This window comes from Astyanax mexicanus, chromosome 11 (assembly GCF_023375975.1).
Source record: "Astyanax mexicanus isolate ESR-SI-001 chromosome 11, AstMex3_surface, whole genome shotgun sequence".
Lineage (NCBI taxonomy): Eukaryota > Metazoa > Chordata > Actinopteri > Characiformes > Acestrorhamphidae > Astyanax > Astyanax mexicanus.
In genome coordinates, this window is record NC_064418.1 from 31600712 (window position 1) to 31625081 (window position 24370).

A 24370-nucleotide genomic window follows, 5' to 3' on the forward strand; every position below is an offset into this window, starting at 1 on the left:
TCACCTTGAACCTGAGGTGCACAGACAGATTTGAGCTCCTACTAGCTCTTTTATTTTCTTTCATCTTAGTATGATTATGGATTCTCTCAAACTTTATCTTCTACTCAGTCTGAAGGAGCAAGTCATGCCTCCAACATGGGTGCACTTAAACACAGGCACACTAACTTCAATGCATTTTCCTCTAATCAATACCATAAGAGTCCACTAAAGCCAGTCCCTGCCAGAGCGCAAACGGTGGCCAGGATGAGAGGCTTCCTGCCTGCTGGCTTCAGATCAATGAGTCAATCCCGGGTCGAGCGGCTGAAACTGTTGGATGCGAGATGAAAGGCTACGGGCCCACCACTCCAAAGGAGGTGGTGCTGCTACACACCCAGAGACACGCTGGCACAGTGGCAGGTACCTGTGCCTCCTGGGTCAGCACAGCAGCCCTACGCCTTTCATATTCACCTCTCCTCCAGCCTCCCAGCGAGCCGCGCAGAGCCGGTGAGGGTAAGCGTAATAGCAGTGCCTTCTGCGCCCGGGCTGTTTGGTGCGGTTGTGGCGTCTGGCTCTCAGGATGGGGTCGCTTTCAGCCGCTCGGCTAATTGACACTGATTGATCTGCCCGTTCCTCAAAAGCACCCAGAACCAAAACGGCACTCGTAAAACGGATGGATGCAAAGTGCAAGGCCATTTTCAGTCCCTGCTGAAAGCAGGCGAGAAAGAGTGAGTCCATCTGTCCATGTAATCACTCATTTGTCCGCTGACATTAAACACCTGATGGTTTTACGGGGCTTTCCCCGCTTTTACAGCACACAAGCTAATTGGCCATTAGCTGCACAGGCATGGTCACACCTGATATGATCATTTGTTCATCTGCTGTGCTGTTGCTTCAACAAGCTGTTCAGACCTGACTTCAGTTTAATTTTTTAATTATGTGCTATAATGAGTACCAACATAATTAAAATTAAAACCATATACGGATACTGTACTCAGTATTTTACATGCTATATAGTTGTAAACAATAGAAACGAACAAATCAGTGTTTTCAAAAGGCCAAGGTCCAAGGGCCAGGCTGGATTAGGGCTAGGTATCGAAATTCAAAACCAAAAACATATCGACCGTCATGTCTCGGTACTACAGAGTACCGAGACATAGATGCCTGTTTTCGATATTTTACATTAAATGCACATAAACACACCAAATGCGGAGAGTGCGCAAAGCGTGGTAAAACAAAAAAAAATCGCTACGGCACTCGGGTGCACAAATGCAGATCATTCAAATTGTCCACACACCACTGCTGTGCTAAAATCTCTCAGGCACTCTGTCTCTTGCTCTTGTTCGCGTCGTCTCTACTTCTCATTCACTCGCGCAGTCTTCCTTTCTTTCTCTCTCTCCTCTGAAATATTATAATACAGTACAAAATGATCTAGTCTACCGGACCTGAACTACACTACACTTTTATTACTGTCTCCTCACAGTAATACTGGGAAATTTCAGCATAAAAACTAATTAATCACGATTAATCATTTTTATATGATTGACACCACTAATCTAATGCTGATATTCCTTAAAAAGAACTTTTACAAACTGAAATGCATCCAGCAATATGCTTAGGAAAAAAAAAACTTGTAGTTTAAGCAGTTAAAGTAACGCGGTTGTTTTTGTTCTTAATAAAGCGCCACAATCATTCTCATTGTTTGTTTGTTCCAACAAGAACTAAAAGTATGGTAGCATCTCATGGTGACAGTATGAGAATGAGATTACTTATGTCAGCTGCTAAATAGCTCCATTGTATGACAATAATAATTACTTTTTGTTATTTTTTGTTGCAATTTAGAAAAAGTTTTTTTTTTTTTTTTTAAAGTACTGTTTGGGTATCTGTATCTAATTTAAGGTACCATACCGGTATCAGTATCGAAAATCTTTAAGCGGTACCCAGCCCTAGGCAAACTTGGTAACGCATCAGGGTGCACAGGTCCTGTATTGTTGTGTGCATTGTCTCTCAATATGAAATATATTATACTTTTTAAAATCAGGCATGTTTAACAACACGCTAGTAGAATGCCAGGGTACTAGCCATGCCTTCCTAGCTCTGATATTTCCAATATTCAGATATGTAGGGGGAGACAGACTGGTGACATTTAGCATGTTAATCTGATTTCAACACTGCCTTCAAGAGGTATGGCGATATTTATACTGAACTTCTTGCTAATATGATCTGACCAGCTCTCATAAACAGCTTATTTATTGACCAACTGTCAGATTAAATAAGATTGTCAGTTTGTCAGATCAGCTGGTAACAATATATAACCAATTAGTCCGTCCTTCAATCTTTAGTAAACACATGAACTTTCTCACTTAGTGCATAAACGATTACTCACTAAAGGTATAGAGGTGTCTGCTCCAGAGCTGTTCAGATCCAACAGATCAAGACCAATCCAGATATATTTTAATAGTTTAGGCATTTGCAATTTAAAACCCAATCAAATTCAAATTCTTTGTTTTTTCCCCACTATGTTAAGAGCACCCTTTTACCTTACTCTTAAGCACTATTAATGGTTTTATTCACAGCCTGCAGCAGAGAGGACTGCTCTCAGCAGGTAACCATTTGTAGTCTGCAGTGTGGAGAAAGTATTTAAAACTACTATTTTACCATTTTACCAGAGGATATACTTAATGCATTTCTTTAGTTTTAAAGGAGCTCTAAAGACAGTATTTTGAACTGAGAAAGAAGGCTAATGGTAGCATGATATAGAAAACAGAAAAAATTAGGTAGTTATTTCCCATCAGATTGGATCACGTCAATTAATAAAATTATGTCTCATAATCAGAATAACAGAACTTGGATCAAGTGCACAGTATTCAAATCTATAGGAGACTTGTGGAACCAATTAACGTAATGCAGAACTAATGAAGTGTAGCACCCTGAAAGTGTAGCTGTAGCACTGTTGCTATTAGCAACAGTGACTTAGCCCATAGCCTGCACTGAGAAGCTTAGCTTTGACTGGAAACTGGAAGCAGAGAGCGCACAGAAACGCAGATAATTAATTCGGACTCTCTCTGTCTCTCTTTCTCTCATACAGCAAAAAAAAATCTAGTCTGCCAGACTGACCTCTCACAGTTATACTTCAGGATTAAAAAAATCATTTTTAAGTGACTGACACCACTAACATAATTAAACTTTAACAATCTAACGCTGATTTTTCTTAAAACATATAAAACGTAACACTGAAATGCATCCAGTAATACTCTTAGGAAAAATGTGTAGTTTAAGCAGTTAAAGTAATGATGTTGTTTTTGTTCTTAATAAAGCACAAGAATTCATTGTTTGTTTGTTCCAACAAGATCCAAAAGATAGAGCCTCTCATGATGACAGTAGGAGAGAAGCCTGGTTTCAAGCATTTAATAAAAGAGCTCAAGCCCCATTACAACATTCCATCCCAAAAAACTAAACATGGTTATAATGAAGTTCTATTGTATTATGAAGTTAATAAAGCTGAGGCTATACAGAACGCCCAGCCTGTTTACCGAAAACGTACCAAACCGTGGGGTTTATACAGAGGTGTGAACCGAAACGTGAATTTTCTGTACCGTTACACCCCTACCTAGCAGAATATCTATATAAAGTTCTGCAGCAAAGATTGAAACCACTTTGAATTAATGAAACGATGATTCATTTAACTGCGCCATAAAAGATCAGAATGAGAGAGAGAGAAAGAGAGAGAAACAGTGTGTGCGTGAGATAAGCTCACCACACAGCGAGTGGGCGAGAGCAGCGTTATGTAAAATGTTAACTGCATTGCTGACCTGTATCACCATAAAAGTGCCATCAAGCCCGTCAGCCATCAAGCCTGTCTGGCTTCCGCTCCTCTGCTCCTAAATTACAGCACTTACAGGTGCTCCGCCTTCTCCGAGCTTTTCTCTCAGACATATACAGCTGAACAGCTAAATCACTCTTAAGTGGGGAAAGTGTGGTTGTCGTTTTTTTTTTCCTATATAGTAAGTGCATTAAGAACTATCTGGCATACTGATGCTTGTTATAGTGTGTTTTAATTATACTCATCAACACAGAGACATTTTACTTTCGAATAAACTATCATGATCTTCCATCTTCTTTCTCAGGGCAGATGATAATGTGGGCTGCAAGTTACGTAACGTTATATAAGGCATAATCGCAATGCGTAATCATGGCGCAGGAGACGAGGAGAAGAAGAAGACGAACTGGAGCACTTGATGTGCTCTAAATACTCCATATACTTTCCTGGAACATTGATTACTTACGACAGGATTCAGAGCTCAGCATTTAGACCAAAAATCAAGTCTTTATCCTCATAATCACTGACAAGAACATCCTCCTCTTCAATCATCCTCAGTCACAGTTAAATGCTGCACTGAAGTTCCATTAGCTGCTAACACTGGGCCAAAGCTGGTGCAGAAGAACAGAGTGAATGTGGAATAAGTCTGTTACTATAGCAGCACATTTTACACACTGCACCAAGCCTGAAGGCCTCCGCTTATATAAGATGCTCACAGAGTAGGGGGAGAGCAAAAATGAATCTTGTGATAACATGGAGAAACTTAACTGAGACTTCAACTGTATGAATAGTTTCACTCTGTGCTGGCAATATGACCTCAAATCAGTAACACGATTAACAGAACATTTTACTTCGAATGTGATTAATTAATGTTTTTTTTTTTTTTTATTGTACTGGAAACATGGATAGAGACAGCATTTGTCTTTTGTACAAGCTGCTCGAGTTGTTATTTATCCTCCATGTTTCTGGTTGGGATGAATTCACATGACTACATACAGTTCTGGAAAAAATTAAGGGACCACTTCAGTTTCTGAATCAGTTGCCCTGATTTTGCTATTTATAGGTATATGTTTGAGTAAGATGAACATTGTTATTTTATTCTATAAACTACGGACAATATTTCTCCCAAATTCCAAATACAAATATTGTCATTTAGAGCAGAAAATGAGAAATAGCTGAAATATCAAAAAAGATGCAGAGCTTTCAGACCTCAAATAATGCAAAGAATAAAAGTTAATATTCATAAAGATTTAAGAGTTCAGAAATCAATATTTGGTGGAATAACCCTTGTTTTTAATCACAGCTTTTATGAATCTTGGCATGTTCTCCTCCACCAGTCTTACACACTGCTTTTGGATAACTTTATGCCACTCCTGGTGCAAAAATGCAAGCAGTTCAGATTGGTTTGATGGCTTGTGATCATCCATCTTCTTTTTAATTATATTTCAGAGGTTTTAATTTGGTCAAATAAAAGAAATTCATCATTTTTAAGTTGTCTCTTATTTTTTTCCAGAGCTGTATGTATTGTTTAAAACACTTAAATTCAGAAGATGTGTAAGCCGATGTAAATCAACTTTTAGAAATATTTTGATAACCTCCTGTTTTGAGGAATCACCAAAACAATGTGAACAGTGTGTAAAGGAGGAAAGTATGATGTATGGTATATGAGGGTGGTCTGTTTTTTTTTTAGAGCTGTACATGGTAGTATGTTTTAATGGGAAGGAAAACAAACACACAGTAAGGAGTTCTAAATATCAGTCTTGATCAATTTTTTATTAATTGCCCAGCTCTAGTATGAATAACAGGCATCCTCCTGAAGATTTAAAAGCCTCCAATACGGTTCAAATGTGTCGGATCAAAGAGTATACAGTAAAACTTTAAATAACACCCCAAAATACGCGAGGAACGGCATGTAAACACATTTTTATATGCCTTAAGATCCCAATTAGCAACATTCTTAAAAAAAAAAAACTGTGAAAGTCTATAGATGCATCACTAATTAAAACATTTCTTAAAAATCTGATCAAATTAATTATTAGGCTATTCATCCTAGCACCTTATTTTATGCACAAATTTCATAGTGTTTAAAAAGACACTCACAACCAGAGCAGCTTATAAGTGCGTTGTCAGTGCAACAGTAAGAATCCTGCATAAGCAGTCTTTTTGGGAAAGTTATTAATTCACCCGGGATGAGTAATCAGACCACCATCTCTCGCTTATATAGGACACTGGTGTTAATCCTTTATATTATAGGACAGTCGATCAGATGTAATTAGCAGTTATAATTACTGAACTGGCTGCAATAATTACATTTGCTGACCCATATTTCAAAGCCAAATTATACACTCTTCTAAATTAATTCTAACTATATTTAGTGATTTTTATTCTTAAATTAAATACTGTACACATAGGGTGTACAGTATTTAATACGCGTACACAGGAACGTTGCTTCTGTCTTGTATTACATAAGGCTTTAAAAAGTATTTGAGTAACTGTTAAAATAAAATCACTAAATATTCAGCACTTTATTCTTGTGGTAGATTTTTTTGTTGCAGTAATTGTATGCTACATTATTATTTTTTTATATTATAATTTTTTGTAATATCTCTTGTTCAGTTACAGTTTACAAAATAGACAAAACTAGATTTATTTAATTTTTTGTTCATTTAAGTGTTTGTTTTCTTTTTAGATTTTTTTATTTAATCAACTAGGGCTGCAACGATTAGTTGATATAATCGACAATGTCGATTATTAAAATTTGTCGACTATAAATTTCATTATTAATTTGTAAATGTACTGCATTACACAAAGACAGAAGCGCAATGGGAGATGAGTAAATGGCTAACTCACACAGTTTACACTCAATTTAGTCGGTGTCTCCGAGAACAATGTTCAAAAGTGCCCAAACACAACAGATTACATATTTACTCTTTAAATATCAGTACTTTCCACGTTTAAACCACAACTAGACATTTAAATGCCTTTTACATCTCAGGTTCAGCTCTTTCAATTGTTTTTAGAGATTGAGGACATGGCAGAATTAATCGATGACTAATTAACTAATCGAACAAATAATCATCAGATTAGTCGACTACCAAAATAATCATTAGTTGCAGCCCTACACACACACAACAGGAACCCAAGATATTTCATATTTTGACTAATAAACCTAATTTATTAACATTGCAGGCCGGCAACACATTTCAATTGGTATGAAAGGTACATTTAGGTACACTATTTCCATAGTGTTCCAAACTTTTCCGATTTAGGATTATAATGAATAAAATTACCAATTATTATATTCTGGAAAAATAAACATTATATATATATATATATATATATATATATATATATATATATATATATATATATATATATATATATATATATATATATATATATATACGCACATGTTCATTATAAAAATAAACTAAATTTCTCAGCATTTTGTTACAAATTTTAAGTATTTTCGCACAAATACTTAAAATATTGTGATATTATTCCTTGGCCATATATTTAAACTAAATTAGTGCATACATCATGATACACATCACTATAATCTTGTAACACACAAAAGCATCTACTCTTATGGTGAAAAACACCAGTGTTCCTAGCCGTGTTCTTTATCTTTCTATAGTCTGGCTTTACAAATGCACTTTACAGCAAAAAATGTCTGCTTATTCTGCAAGAAGACCAGAGAAGAAAGATTAACCCTATGTTTCTCCCAGACAAATAGATTATCAGCCTTTGTCTGGGGCCTGGACTATGACAAATGAGGTGTGACAATCACATACCACGAACACACACACACACACACACACACACGCACACACACACACACACCAAGGTCATTCCAAGGAACATACACAATCCACATGATACATGAGCTAATAGATACAAATAATTACTTCACATCAAAAACTCATTTGCGGTGTGAGTGCTATTATACCAGGATAAAGCAAGCGATGCCTCACCCCACAATGCTGAGATTTAATCACAGAGGCTAAATAATATGCTTAAGTATTATCTTTTTCTGCTGCTAACCATTAATCTAAACCTATTTTAAAATATTGAAATAGTGAAAGTAATTAGACAGCAGAAATCTACTGTTTTAAAATACACAATTTAATAAAAAAAAAATTAAACAGACTGTGTGATGCTGGTTTCCAGTATTTGCTGGTATTTAATTGTATCCAGTGTTCCCCCTACCAGAGAAATGACCTCCAAGTTACTGGCTGCAGCAAAAGCCCAAAGCACGATCGATCCACCCCCATGCTTACCATTCGTTCTTTGTATTGTATAATTCTGCACCTTTTTCACCAGGGAAATGTTTGCTTATTGCAGTCAAAAAGATCTATTTCAAATCATGTTTTAACAGAAATTCTAATGTCTAATTTCTTGAAGGTTTTTTAAACATCCTATTTCCTTTAAAAATCCTATAAGCAGTTTTTCTGGAAAGGGTTCTTGGCCTTCCAGACCTTAACCTGACCTCCAGAGTTCATGTTAACTAAGGAAAATGCTGCCTAGAAATACCTAGGAAGTTTCTTTCAGCCAACTTCCTCTTTTTTAAGTTATTTAAATTTTCCAACTGTTAAGAATGGTGGTGGACCCATCATGCTTTGGGTTTACGCTGCTGTCAGTGGCAATTCGTTGTTTTAATGGTAGACGCAAGAATGTACTGTACTTTTTGCACTCTAAGGCGCACTTTAAATTCTTTCATTTTCCCAAAAGTTGGCATTGGCTATTAACCGCAGTGCTAACTCTTTCGCCCTATAAAGGTGAGTGTTATCGGCCTGTAGTCTGAGCATTTACAGTGTTAAAATCAGCAACGAGGATTATATTACCCTGGCTTTCCGGAACACTCAGATTTCCTCAGTGTAGCCATGTCGGGCGGCATTAGTCGCTAACCGCTTCTACCCTTAGTGGAAATCTTAGTGGAAATTTACCCAAATAAACAGTTTTCAGGAGAGAAATCTGTGTAGAATAACATCCAGTGCTCTTTTGACTTAAAAAAAAAAAAAAAAAAGTTTTGTTTTTTTTAAAGAATCAGTTTTGTTTATTTGTTTATTTAGCTTACTTTTACAGGTCTCGCCACCACCCAGTGGTGAGACCTGCTGAATTAGAAGGAAAACATGGTGACACCCTTGTTCCTTACTAGTGTCGCATAATGTGCCTTATAATCCAGTGCGTCTTGTGTATGAAAATAGACCAGAAAACAGATGTTTATGATAAATAAATACAATTCTGGGAGCCAGTATCACACTGTCTTTAAAAGAAAAATGATTTATTGAATTATTACTGTTTAACAGAACCATGGAAAAATATGGCCATAAAATTCCTTTTAGAGTTTTTATGCAGAAACAGCCACCTGATTAAAAGGCACAACACAACACCAATATCGAGGGATGCAAAATGATAATTTTCGTAAAAAAACAAACAAAAAATGATAATATAATTATTGTGACAGGCGTAAGAATATGAATTTATAAAACAATTAATAATGAAACTGAAAGGGGTAGTTAACTCCAATACTAAAAATAATGTTCTCTATTTTCTACTCACTTCAGTGGTCTGCAAAGTTTAGGCACCCCTTACACGCTTACACTGCATCGTCAATATGCATGTTTAGACACCAACAACCCAGTTTGAAATCTGTAAAAATCCAGGCTTATTATGTAACCATCAAACCAAACTATCCAAATCTGCTAAAAATCACTGAATCATGATAACTTTGATAACTTGTTAACTGAATGACTGCACATTTAAATACTCCAAATATCTAGAAAGATTTTGTAGATTTTGTTCATTTAAGCAACAATACACATTAATAATACACACATATAATGTGTGCTGCAGCCGTAGATCAGCACAGCAGTCCCAATATTAAACGTTATAGTACAAACCTCTAGTGTATTTTTGCAATTATACCACAGTTAAATTATCGCTGTTTATTGAAAGATTTTGAGTTAAAGAGGCTGAGAATATGATCTGTTTGTATACCAACTCTCAGCAAGATAAAATAGTACCACTGCTTCTCTGTTTGTAGCTGTGCTGTTTGGCTTGTAAGCGCTGCATGGTTGCAAGGCTACCTGTATGTACCTGTAATACATGGAAAGCTTCGGTTACAGTGCATTAACGGCTGATAATGGCACTCATAGAATGCCTCTCAGCCAATCACATTGCAGGGTCGGAGCTAACTGTGGTATAATATTAAATATTTGGTGTTGCGCATACATGATCTAGAATCCGCAGTGGGTAATTACAATATTTGGAATTCAGCCAGAGCGAGGGCTAAAGAACTGAATAAGCAAAACTGAAAAGTACACTCTGCCCTTGTGCTCGTACCTGAAGTCCCTGCAGAACGATGAGCCATCTACTCCCTTCCCTTCTCTCTCCATCTCACTCTCTCACAGCAAACTGCTGATCGATAGCGTTATGCAACCTTGCCGCATTCTTCTCCCCAGCGCATGGCACGAGTGAGCAAGGACACACACTTTCAGCACACACTTTCCCACAGCTTACACTGACGAGAAAATAACACAAACTCAGTCGAGAAAACAGTATTGCTGCTAAAAGTGCTAAAAGTGAACAGGAATCAGAAATCTAAATTATTCAACCTAAACAACGATCAGGCATCAGATGCTGATATGATTGATTGATTGGACATCTCAAGGGGAATGCAAAACAGGTGCAAATGGCCATTGGCTTAAGGGAGAGATCAAAGACCAATTAATTAGACAAGAAGAAGAGTTAGAAGAGTTAGCTACTCCTACACAGTGATATTTAATTAGCATCCAAAATCACTGAAATCGCACTCGTTTACAGATCTGTTCACACTGCAGCATTTTAGTCAGTCATGAGAGGGTTGGTTTTATAACTGCTGCACAGTCCCTGAGATGGAAGAACACTGTGCTTAGGAAAGATGATGAGAGATAAGGAAAGATGCTGTGGATACAACAAATATTTGGCAAGCAAAGCCCCTTAACTACAAATAACTACTTTATTTTTAGCTAAAGTAAGTCATTTGAATTAGCGAAGGCAGGCCCACACTCCATCCATTACGTAACATTATGTATCAGAGCTCTGCTGTATAGCTAACTGCAGTGTGTTTGTGCTGGCAAATGTCAGGTTCAACTGCATTTTATGTCCTGTTTGCATACAATTTTGGAATTTAGAATTAACTTAAAGTATTTATCATCATTTATCATGATTTATATCTTTAACTTTCTTTCTAAAGGCTTTTTTCCCTGTTTTACAGCTAAAAGATACAAGCTGTACAGGACCTGGGTAGCAATTTTAGAGGAGCTAACTCAGCTTTAGCATTTGTTTGTATACCAAAAGACTGCATACAAAAAAAAACTTGTAATAAAGGTACAGTTCATCCACATTTATGCGTAAGTAGCAATGTTAAGGTACGAATCTGAATAAAAATAGCACTGCAAAAGGTAAATGTTTGACTAAAATAGAATAATAGGGAAAAATAGAATAAATAGGGAAAATATGACATGAAAATTGCGTTGCTGAGATAAATATATGACTAAAATTGCATTGCCAAATGCCTAGTCAATTGCACAGCCAAGTTAGCTATATGTGTGACTAGCACAACTGATGTAAATTCACTGAGGTAAAAAGATTTGTGAGTTGATGTTAGATTTGTTGTGATGTATATATAAAAAAAATGTTTTCTTTTTTCTTTTTTTTTTAAAGCAAGACAACACGCATTTAGGAAATTTAAGTTAATAAAATCTCTGTCCATTCTTCAGCCTTTGAAAAAAAAATTAATTTCCTAATTTCTAGAGCGGTTACAATTGAAATGAAACACAGAACAGAACTAACCGTTGATGAATGGCCAGTAATGGTTCAGTGGTTAGAACACACTGGGTTATTGATGACAGGATTGTGGATTCGATACAGTTTCAGCAAGTTAAGCCACTGTTGGGCGCTTGAGACACTGTATTAAATATGTGTGTGTGCGTGTGTGGGTGTGTGTTCACTGTATAGATGGGGTAAAGGCAGAAGAAATGTTGATTCTTCCAGCAGATGGACATTTATTTGGAATATGCACCACAATTACTTGGAGAATTTTTCCAATAGGGTATATTACAATCTTTGAAATAGGGATGTTCAGGAATGTCTGGAATCTTGACAACCTTAATATTTAATACAGTGACTTTTATTCAGGGCAGTTGTTCAGTGTTCTTTAGAACCTGAAGATATTCTTGATATGCTCTAAAAATATATTTTGTGGCATGACAAGATTTATCACAATACAATAAACTGTCATATATCACAAATTCAACAATATCGCGCACCTCTTTTTTGAAATGGAATTGTTTGTTTATTTTTATTCAGTGTTTTTTGTGTTTGTTTATTGTTTGGGTATTATTTTAATCATGACACTAATCAAAATTTACACAATGAAGGAAGAGATTGTATGTAAATCGGCGATTATTCAATATATTATAGATTAGTCGAGTACCAAAATAATCGTTAGTATGCAATAAATGTTATATCACAGTTATATCACAGGGAATTTTTGTGCCATATAAGGCTAATTAAAATCATACAGGTTTTTTGCCACAGTCTTTGATACAGAGACAAATATTATTAATATTATTACAAACCGGATGGACGGAAATTCTGTAATTAATTTCGCAATATATTACAGCGATGTCAATTTTTTTTTTATATTATGTAGTCCAAAGTTTTTACATTTTATTTTATAAAGGCATCTGCAAGAGGCTCTTTTCATGCAATGAGGTTAGGTTGCATAAGGACTGAATTTATAAATATGGAATTCAATGCTTGTCAAAGAGCTCAAACATCTAAAAAGTTGAGGAATGACTCACTGCTGGTGGCTCTATTGGATTAAAAGATGACGAGGAGCATCAACACCGGGTATGTGTGCGTGTTACATTTGTGTGGGTGTAACAGCATCTCCTGTAAAGAGCTCCGTTCCCATAGGAACAGCACTTGCGTGTATTTCCGGTGAGTAGATGTGATTATCCTGTTTGCTGAAACCCGGCTCAGAGATCTCTAGAGAAAAACATTACTACACACTGCACATTTCAAACCACCGCAGGCTGCCTCAATTATTCAACCTGTTTCTTTCAAACGCACAGATTTTATACACATATGAAACCACCCTAAACACTCCCACGCCTTTAGAAAAGCCTCCCACTAGAACCGCCCACATCAGACGTCTCGCACACGTCTGTGATGTATAGTGTTTATTTACAGCACAGAAGAACTGGGTCAAACATCTGGATCACTTTTGAGCAACTTCCTTTAGTATGAAGTTCAATGTTCACTACTGTAAAATCCCAAACAGTATAATGTCTTTTTTTTTTTTTAACAAAACTGAACATTTGGTTTAATGTTCAGTCGCAGAAGGAATAATGAACACAGTTTTTAGCAGAATTTCATTAAATTAGTTTAAATGTTTAAATGTTCATCATAGAAAAAATTGCATTCATATGTTTTTTGCTTTTCAAAGAAAACAATTATGATACTAGAAAATATTAAATCATTAAATAATTAAAAATATTTATTCAGCACTAAACACTGTTTATATCCCAGCAGACATCCCAACAAAGCTTAGGTAAATGTATTGTTTTGTGCTATTTTAGGCTGGTCAACATAAGATGTTTTTGTGGACGATATAAATTACTGCGATAATATATTTTTGTAATTTTAAGACTATTAAATGCCACTGACAATAATAACATAATAGCATAAAAAGCAATTATACACTTTTTAAAGACAACAAAATTGTAATTAATCTTTTATTATAATTAGTTTGGGAATAATATACTTATTTCTTCACCTACTTTAGTCCATACTGTGTGTATGGAGTCACAGTTACTGAAGCATGACTGGCTAAAATACTGTTCACTGTTATATATGTGAACAAACATACAAACACACACAATAGGCGATATCACAATTATCAAAAATTATTGCGGTCATGTTCATTTATTGTACGATAAATCGATATTGCAATTATTGTGACAGGCCTATGCTATTCTAATCATAACTTTACGTAAGCAGTGCAGTAAAAGTAAAGCAGTGCTACTCAAGACCCATTACATACTGAAAACTCTTTTGTTATTTCAGGCATTTCTCATTTTCTGCATATAAATGCTCTAAATGACAAGATTTTTATTTGGAATTTGGAAAAAAAAATTCTCCGTAGTTTATCAGAAAAAACAACAATGTTCATTTTACTCAAACATATACCTATATGAATAATTAATATAAAAGATATATAGTGCATCCCTCACTGTACTAGACATGTCAGTTCACATTCAGCACCCAGGCAGAGCTTGACACATTACTGATCAGACATGATTGCTCTCTACAAACTGCTGTTTGTTGCCTTAAAGTAATATCTAGGGTGCACGAGCTTATGCACACACACATGAACACACATCTGTCTATTTGAACTCAACAAATGTCAGCCTTGATATGCTTCAGTTAACAAGCCCTCAGGCCTCATCAACACCAGCTGGACGTCTTTAAAACACATGGAGAAAAGAATTAGGACACCTGCTAATTCAGTTTAATTTCCAAAGCTAAGGGGATAAAGAGTTTATCCTGCTTTTGTTAAAGTACATGTTTCTACCAAGAAGGAAATTAATATACTATATTCTGGAGCATTGCTGTGAGGATTTGACTGCATTACAGTTATTTTCAGTAGCTGGAACTCCACAGAAAGCATCCGTCTTGTTATTTGAATATGAACCGACACACACTGAACACACTCAGCTGCAGGAAAACAAAGGGCAGAGAGGCCCACCTGACTCAGAGGCACAACTACACAACCAACAGTGAGTCCACAGCCTGACTGGGGTTTTGTTCTTTGCAAAAGCATTGGGTTTAACAAGTAACGACACAAGGACAGTTTTACAACTGCAGCATTGTTTCCTTACCCCTCCCGTATAATTGATTACCATTTAAATGATGCAACAATATGGATGAATAGCATTCCAGAGCATCATTACCCATGAAAAATAAGGAATAACAAAAAAAAATAAACAGTATTTTTTTTCCAGTATATTATGGATTTAAACGAGACATTCAACATAATCTAAAATATAAGAATAAAAAGCAATATACTCTGATATGCCAAAGATCATGGTATAGCAGGGACTGCCAGAAATCACATCCATATTAAATGCAGGAACCACACACAGCCACACACACACAGACGCACGCACGCACGCAGCCACACACAGCCACAAACATACACACACAGCCACAAACATACACAACATACACACACAGCCACCCAGTACTAGGGCTGCACAGTATTGGAAAAATGTTACATTGCAAAATTCTTTTTTTCCGGGAATATATATTGCAATATTAAACAACACAGGGCCCATGACGACACCAGCCCCGCCCCCACCCACGGTCTTGAGTCCGTGACAAAGCTCTCATGTAGGCTGAAACGTTCACAAGCAAAATGTTTGGCTTAAATAACGAACGGCCAACAGTGGGCGTTTCTGGAAGCAAACAGCCCCATGGTAGTTTAGACTTCCGAACAATCCTCTGAGCTCTTTAACTAAGAACATTTCTTATTCCCAGACCACATTCATCTGACCTTATTTTGTTCAGCCATCATCACTGCTTTCTTTTCTGTTTTCTGTTTATAGGCTGAGCCTGGAGCCAGAGAACCTAATCACTGAGTCTACAGTGTGACTGTTCTTTCACTGACCTTTCACTGACTACTGCACACACAACTAACGACAGTGTGTTGTCTAGTCAGTTCTGCAAACATGAACAGTGAAGAAAAGCTCACAGAATTATACAGAATGATTAGTGGCATTAAAGTCAGGGCAATGTTTGTGTGTGCAAATGAAGAAAAGGTCAGTGGTGACACTGTGAGGCTCATCTCAGCCTGAATCTATTTACATGACATGTTTGAGAATAGCAGGATCTATTGAACTTGGGCCTTTGCTGTCAGATATCTGATGGTTTTCTTCAAAGCAGAACGATGATGTTTTGTCATATTTAATTGTATCCACTCATGTATGAAGGCTCCCTTGTGTTCTTCCGATGCACAAATAGTTCCATCCTCCCACAGAAAAGACAGGAAATCACTGCTAAAGGGCATTTAATATACAGGACATGAAGCCTAGCTTAAAATTCTTCCATAGCTGCTAACTCGTGCCGTCCTGTCTACATACAGCTTTGTAAAAAAATATATATATAAAAGACCACTTAAAAATTATTTTCTTTGGTTTTACCAAATTGAAAACCTTTAGAATATAATCAAGTTATCCAAAAGCAGTGTGCAAGACTGGTGGAGGAGAACATGCCAAGATGCATGAAAACTGAGATTACAATCCAGGGTTATTCCACCAAATATTAATAACTCTCAAAACTTCATGAATAACTTGAAAATATAGAGGCTATGGCATGGCTAGTCTATATTTTCCATACTGTAAAATATGCCCAGGAAAATCTAGTACTGCAGGAAACCCCAAAAACTCAAACCCATATAACCTCATGCTTCATGAGATACACTGCCTGGACAAAAAAAACTCACCACCTGGATGTAACTAAGTAAATGATGTGGGGTTGATGCTGCAGTTGGTCAGGTGTAGGTTCAGAAACAGTATGTGCTGAAAGAATGAGGTCAGCTGACCACTTGAATATACTGAATATAGACCAGGTTATTCCATCAATGGATTTTTTTATTCTCTGATGACACGGACATGTTCCAAGATAACAGTGCCAGGATTTATGGGGCAGGAATTGTGAAAGAGTGATTCAGGGAGCATGAGATCATCATTTTCACACATGGATTGATCACGACAGAGTCCTGACCTTACCCTCATTGAGAATCTTTGTGATGTGCTGGAGAAGACTTTGTGCAGGGGTCAGACTCTACCATCATCAATGCTGCAACACCTTTGTGAAATGTTAATGCAGCACTGGATTGAAATAAATCTTTTAACATTGCAGAAGCTTATAGAAACGATGCCACAGCAAATTTGTGCCATAATCAAAGCTAAAGCCATTTTATCTTGGCCAGGCAGTGTATCTGGCATGTATATGTATATTTTAATAATTTACTGCTCCTGGTAATCTTTATTTAGTCTGCCTTCGCACCTACGTGTGTATGAAAACCCCTGCACACATTGAGGTCACTGCAGAACACCGCAGTGACCCTCTGGCCTGCTCCAAAACCCAGTTCTAAAGTAAACCTTTAATTTCAACAAGCACTGTGGACATTTTTTTAGTTAACAGATGTCAAAGAAAAGCTGCTGCAATTCTGGATGTCCTGTATTTTACACTGCAGATCTCTGTTTACAGAGGACTTTATTTGCCAATAACCAGTCCAATACCTGCAGCAATATCACTGACTTCATGTACTGAGACATAAAGGAGAACGTCTGACTCGTCTTTGATTTTCAATTGCAGGAGATTACAGATATATTACAGAGATACTGGCCTGGCTACACCTTTATATTACAAGCAATTCTACAGAGACGCAAAGCAATTTACACAGCAGTACATGATACATCTCAGAGTCAGCACAATCGAGAGCATTCTTTTATTAATTTCCCTCTGCAACAGACAAAAGACGTCAGACAGCAAGTCTTCCCTCACTAATATGGTTTATCTCCATAGTTACATTTTCCAAAACAGAAGCCTATAAATATTAAAAACTGTAACAAATTGACAAATAAAGAAACAATAAGCAGAGACTGAGCACAGCAGCTTTTCTTATGAACTACATGTCATTAGCATCAGAGCTTCAGATAAAAATCCATATTACATATATTAGGTCATTTTAACAAAACCACCCAAACTATCTTGTTCCAAAAGGTAAAACACCAATTAGAAGCTCCCTCTGCTTCTGAAAACACACAGATCATGAGCTGAATGTTTATTCACAACTGCAATCCTCCCTAATAATTTTGTCTAAGAGGCGTAATGATGACTGTGTGTAATTAGTGCGCGTTTAAAGCAGTGCTGATTTGCTCTTTAGCCGGCTGATTAATTGTGCTGCTGAGTTGATTGTGTGTGGTGTGAGCATATGGCAGCTGCAGCGCCTCTTCTTTCTGGCTCAACGGCTCACGAGAAAATGGGCTAAAATCAGGCAGCACGGGCATAACGGCAAGACTTTAAGTAGAACAAACTGTACAAATAATATTCAGACCATGTCCAAGTACTCCAATGCTTAGAATAAAGTGCTTAAAGCTGGTAAAGAAGCTTTACAAAAATGTGCTTCAAATTTACATGTTACTTTTTTAAACATTCTTTATGGAAAGAAAAGTGGCACCATTCAAAAGATCTATTTGATCAAGAGTGAACTAATTAAGCAAACACAGTGTTAAAAGTGCTTGATGAACAGATAGAAAAGCTCATAAATGATGAGATTTTTACACTGTTTTTTTTTCTAATGTAAAGCCACCATTTTGAGAATAAACATTTTTGTGTTTTCCTTAAATGAGCAGTCATCAAGATTGTTTCTTTTAAATTAAAAGTAGTAGTGTTCCAGAAAAGTGTAGAGTTCAATGTGCTTCTATCATTCCTACAAAGCCACATACTGTATATTCCTTTTAAAAACAGAGTGTCTGGTAGGTCCTGGAAGCTTTTCTGGCTAAAACAGCTTTTTTGCTGGTTATCTGAGCAAACACTGTGCTGCTAATGATGCTAACACACGATCTATTGCCAACATGGAGATATCAGAAAAGCAAACTTTAAAGTCTTTATTTGTTCCTTCTTGCAGTGTTAAACCAAAGTAATGCAAAATTGACCAATAGGAAAGTTCAAAACTGATTTGGAAAAAAATCTTTTTACATTGACTTCAAATGAGAGTTAGAGCGATCTATTTTTAGCTCAGGAACAGTGGCTAAATAGTGATAGATGAAATAATAACAACATTACATACAGTCATAGTCATGTTTGATTTAGCTGTATAATGAGAAGTGCTGTAGTACTTCTTTTCTATTCTCTTAAATTTGTCTCAGACTTGATGCCATTTTCACTCTGATTTGTCACGCATTGATTCAGATTCCATTAGCTCAGCTCAGGGGTTAAATGGGTAATCTAATAAACTCAAATCACTTTCATAATCTTCGTGAAATTCATTTGTGTCTATAATCATCAAGTTTATTCCGCTTTTTTTTGCAGAGCATTTAAAGGCCTCTTCTTCCGTTTTCTTGTTCTTCTGATTAGAGTACTCTTCCTGCTGTTTCATGTTTGTTTTGCTAAACAGATTGGCTGTTTACATTTCATTATACCTCTCATTATAGTCTGGTTTATCTGACTGCCACTATATAGACTGTCACAACAAGCCTCCTAGAGAAGAAGAGTTCTAGCCCCTACACAAAACTGTGGAGATAAACAAAAACACGACAGAATCCTCACTAAAATCATTAGATTCATTAACTCTGAAAAAAAAAGTCAGCAATACAATACACGTCTTAAAATCACTTTTTAGCATGCTCAGTGCAATTACTATATTTTACTGTTTTTTTTTTTTGTTTTGTTTTTTTAACAGATTTTAAGGTATTTATAAACTGCACCATCAATGAACATCTATTTTGTGGTCTATTTTCATACATAAGGCGCATCGTAAGTGACTATAGTGAGAAGGAACAAGGGTGTCTCCAAACAAAAAAAAACACAAACATTTCTTTCAGAGTCAAATGAACGCTGGATGTTAATCTACACAGATTTCTCTCCTGAAACCTGTTTATTTGGGTAAGTAAAGCGCTTCTGTTTACTTACTGTAAGCTTAGATTTCCAGTATTTTAGGGCAGTTAGCTGCAGCACTAGTCTAGGTTAGCAGAAGCGCTAGCCACAGCACTAGCCGCAGTTAGCAGCGCTTAGCGATATTAAACGCCATTCCCACAGAGCTACGCTGAGTAACCCCGAGTAATCCGGTAACCCAGGGCGCTATCAGCTAGCGGTTCGTCCCACGCAGCTTGTTTTCACAGTCTAAACGTAGACTACAGTACAATATACCCGCCTCTGAATAGCAAAAGAGCTAACGCTGCAGTTAGCGGCTAATGCCGCAGTTAGCGGCTAATGCTAATAATGCTCCAGCCTAAGAACTGAAGAAAATTTAATGAAACTCCTGCACTTCAGCGGAGTGGCTTTACTGCTCCTTAGAACCTGACTGGTAGAATTTATACTTCATGGACCGGATTATAAGGTACACTGTCTATTTTTGGTAACATTTTCACCAAAATATCAAAACTAATATACTTAACTGATTTTTCTTGTAAATTACATAAAAACATTTTTTTTTAAATACCACTACTGCAACATACTGTATTACGATTAATATTTTAGCAACAATTATGTAGCTTTTTTAGAATTGACTACAGTTACTGCAATTTTTGTTCACATTACAAAATATTGACACTTTATGTAACAGAACAAGATATACAATACTTTGATAGGGTCTGTTACATGAAGCCTACATTTTCTGTCTGACCGCATTATAAATATGAAAAACTATCGTTTTTTTATATTTTTATATTTTTATTTTCATAAGGATCATATTTCATATAATGCAGTCAGACAGAAAATATAGGCATCATGTAACTGACCCTATCAAAGTGATGCAGGTCTTATTTTTTCTGCTATTCTAAAAATATAGAGGTTAAAAATAGTAAAGAGTAAGTGTTTTAGTATTATTCAGTAGAATCAGTGAGAACTGGGGTATTTTCCTGACTGCGTAGATGAGTCAGCCACGATTATTCCTCCCTGCAATATTGGCACCTTTCTTTGCTGAAATGTTTATCCTGCTGATCTTTTGTACGTCAGAGAGCATGAACATGGCTAAATAAAAACACACTGAGTCACGCTGAGATTTTTTTTCTCTTTCACAAGAGGAAACATTCCAGAATCAAAGGTTCAGTGTCACAGTGTCGCGTGGAGGTGGGATCGTGACGTCAAAGTGGTGCACAAAAAAGGTATGGAGGAAGAGGTTCGTGTGGATATAAACGGATATAAACACACCATCACTTCTAGAAAGCAGGGACAACTCACTGAGGCATACCAAAGCAATGAAACCTAGCAGGTACCTAGAATTAAAGAGGCAAATACAGGCCAAAGACAAGCTCAAGGCAGTATCTTCACATGGCTAATATGTCTGACAAAAACTGACCAGAAATGCAGTAATAATAAAAATTAAATTCATCTTAAATTAATCTTGTGCATACCCTGTAGATATTTTACATTTTATTTTCAGACAGTACCAGCAGATCTGAATTCAGATGAAAAATATGGTGCACAAGGACATTAGCGCAATAATATGATAATCATCATTTAGACACGAGTACAATTACTGTAAAATATCAGCTTAACTGAACTCCTAACCAAAGCTGAGCAGTCTGGGGGAGGATGGGACTTTCTAAAAGACAAACTAATGAATCCCCCTCAGAGTTCAGTCTCATTAGACCTTCCAGTCTGAGGAGGAGCAGACACTGTTACATTCAACACACATAAAACAATCAACTGTTAACAAACAAACAGATACAGCAACCAAAATTTTCAGCACACAAACACAAGATCCTGTTTACACCTGGTCTTTTCTGTGTCTTCAGTATAAGAAATTATATCTTGATAAAACCAAATCACATAAAACTACGAAGTGACCAAGGAGGTGGTCAGAGATACATCTGAATGAGGCCACAGGACCAGAACTGAGCAACTCTTGGATGATAAAAAAAAAAAAAAAAAGACGGATCGGACTTTTGAGTGTAAGTGCTGAGTGTAAGATGTGATTAAAATCAATTTAAGATCAAATCCAGATAATACCCATATAAAGTGACCAGGTGTAAAAGGGTCTAAAAAAATTACAATGCACAACATGCATCACATCATTCTGACACAGAAATGGCATATTTTAAAAATACTTAATGTAATAATTTGTATTGCTCTGACATTATTGCTCTGACATTATTGCTGAACTAGATCCAATTAAAAAAAAACTAATTGGGTTCTTTGTAATGAAACATGGATTTTCCTGAAAAAGGACTAAATATACTACACAAACAGAATGCTCACAAATACAGTTGCATCTCAAAAAAAAAAATAATATTAATAAAACTTTTTTTTCATTAATCCGGTCCAAATATAAAACCCATATGTTATATAGAGGTATTAAACACAGAGTGATCTATAAGCGTGCATTTATTTTATTGTTAATGATCATGGCTTACAGATAAAAAATGTCCTGCTGGAAAACGAAATCTGCATCTCCAAAAAGTAGCCAACATAGGGAATTAGGAAGTGTTGTAAGATTTTCCAGAATTTTCCAGCAGAACTTGGCACACTGCCCACACTGCTAAAAGTACCAATTGGTCTTTTATGAGCTGTAAGCCATAATCATCAACAAAAGAATAAAATAAAATAAACGCTTAAAAAAATAAAATCAATATTGAAAATCAACTTTTCAATGATATTCAAATTTTTTGAGATGCACCTCTATGTTTCATTATAGTAAAAACATTTTTTACATTTCATTACAAAAGCAACTAATTTAGTATGTAACATACATAAATAAACATTTGGAGTTTTTGGTTATAACTATCTACACAGCCTGTTTTTGGTTATAACTATCTACACAGCCTGAAATAGTTTTTGTTATTTTTTACTGTTATTTGTTGCCTACTCTGTATTGGGCCTTGTTCAAGCTGAATTTATAAAATGTGTTTTGGCCCATACTCCAATTTGAACAGGAATGGTTACACTGCTATAAAATGGAAAGGCAGAAGTATATAATTGCATTGACTGATACATCACAAAAAAAATGCACAGCTTTTCTTGTATCAGTCATCTGCCCACAAACCAATGCTTTCAAAATCGCCACTGTTAAAATGACTAATTGTTTCTTAATTTAGCGTATCAAGACCAGCTAGAAAATGGCATAAGCTATTTATATTCTCCAATCTCAGGTCATGATCTGTGGTTAAGCATAATCATCTGTGGTTAAAATAGTCTCTTTTTATAGTAAGAGAATAAAGTAATTTTATTATTATTTATATAATGCATTTTACAGGCTTTTTCAAGCTAGGCCACACGCATAGACGCACACACAGAACGAAGTGAAGGATTAGTCCAGACTCACCCTCTCCTCCTGGCCGCCGCCCTCTCCAGGAGGCTCTCTCCCATCAGGTGCATCTCTGCTGACGGGCGCAGGCTTCTTCAGCGCTGGCTCACGGTTCAGAGTGGTGTAGCCCACATGCTCGTAGATGGGGTTGATGGTCATCTTAGCGATGTATTCTGCTGCTTTGGTCTCGATGTACAGAGTGATCAGACCATCCGTGACCAAGTCATGAATGGACTCGAACCGTTTCTCTCCCACAAAGTGCTTCCCATCGTAATACAGGCGGAAGTTTCGAGTTTGATTGCCAAAGCTGATGGAAAAACAAGAGAAAGATGCTAATAACTGAGAAAAAAAAAAAAAACAGAGAAAAATAGAGGGAGCAAACTGTGCAAACAAACACATTGAGATGATGAAAACACAATGAGAGCAAGAGGTAAAATGCTTTTTGGACAGTGACTGGCTAATATTAAAAAATGACCACGCATTATACCACATACTGCTGTATAAGCAAGTATCTGACAGGAAATGCAACACTATCTTCTGCTCTCTCTCTCTCTCACACACACACACACACACACACACACATACACACACACTCTTAAGGACACCCATATCATCTTCCTGAACTTCCTGTACTTGCGGTTTTAAAGGATCCTGAGCTAAAAAGATCAATACGGAAGTTACAAAACGCTCATGTTCCACAAGCCAGCTTTGCCTTTCATCAGCCAACACACAGCAATATATGTTAACACACTGCTGACTTATTATAATATATACATTATAATATATAATAATATATATATAGCAAATTATATTATATTATGTATTATAATGAGCATGATAAACAAAAAATAGCTTAGCTGCAATGCTAACAGACGCAGCAACCAGCCTCTGAGATTTAGAGTGGTTTATCCATGATTCTAACAGCCAGGCCCAGTCAAGTTTAAAGCTGGAATGCTAACATATATAGCAGCCAGCCTAAGCTGAGTTATGAGTGGTTTAGCTGGAATGCTAACAGATATAGTAGCTGGCATCAAGATGGTTAGTGCTAAAAAAAAATAAATAAAAATAATAAAAAATCTAAAAACACTGCAATGTGACATTTAATAAATTATTACATTAGACTCATTTGGTCTAACACAGAAAATGCTTTTAATGCAATTTTTGATCCATATTATTTTGGTGCATACCAAACAAAATTCTTTCAAAAAGCATAAACAAGAAAGATCAAATCAAAGTAAAAGAGAGCAGTGATACTTTAATCTTCAAGATGAAGAAAGTAAACTGACAGTTTAAGATATTCACCATTAAACTACTACTATTGACAGACAGCCAAAGATTAGCAGTACAGATGAATTATGCATCAGCCTGCCTAATTAATGAATAAGGAATATCAATCCAGGTTTATCATGCAGTTAGTGTCTCCATTATGTGAAATTGATCAGGCAATTGAATATTGATGAGGTATAACCTTATCTTTCAAGGCCAAGAGG

General features: G+C 36.2%; 1 protein-coding gene across 1 annotated transcript in view; it reads right to left on the reverse strand.

Moving 5' to 3' along the window:
• The window catches only part of chn1 (chimerin 1), a 69392-nt gene that overhangs the window by 22537 nt on the left and 22485 nt on the right, over positions 1-24370 (reverse strand). The window contains exon 7 of the mRNA XM_049484977.1: positions 22899-23187. Within this exon, the coding sequence (XP_049340934.1) occupies positions 22899-23187 (289 nt within the window). The remainder of the gene's footprint in view (positions 1-22898; positions 23188-24370) is intronic.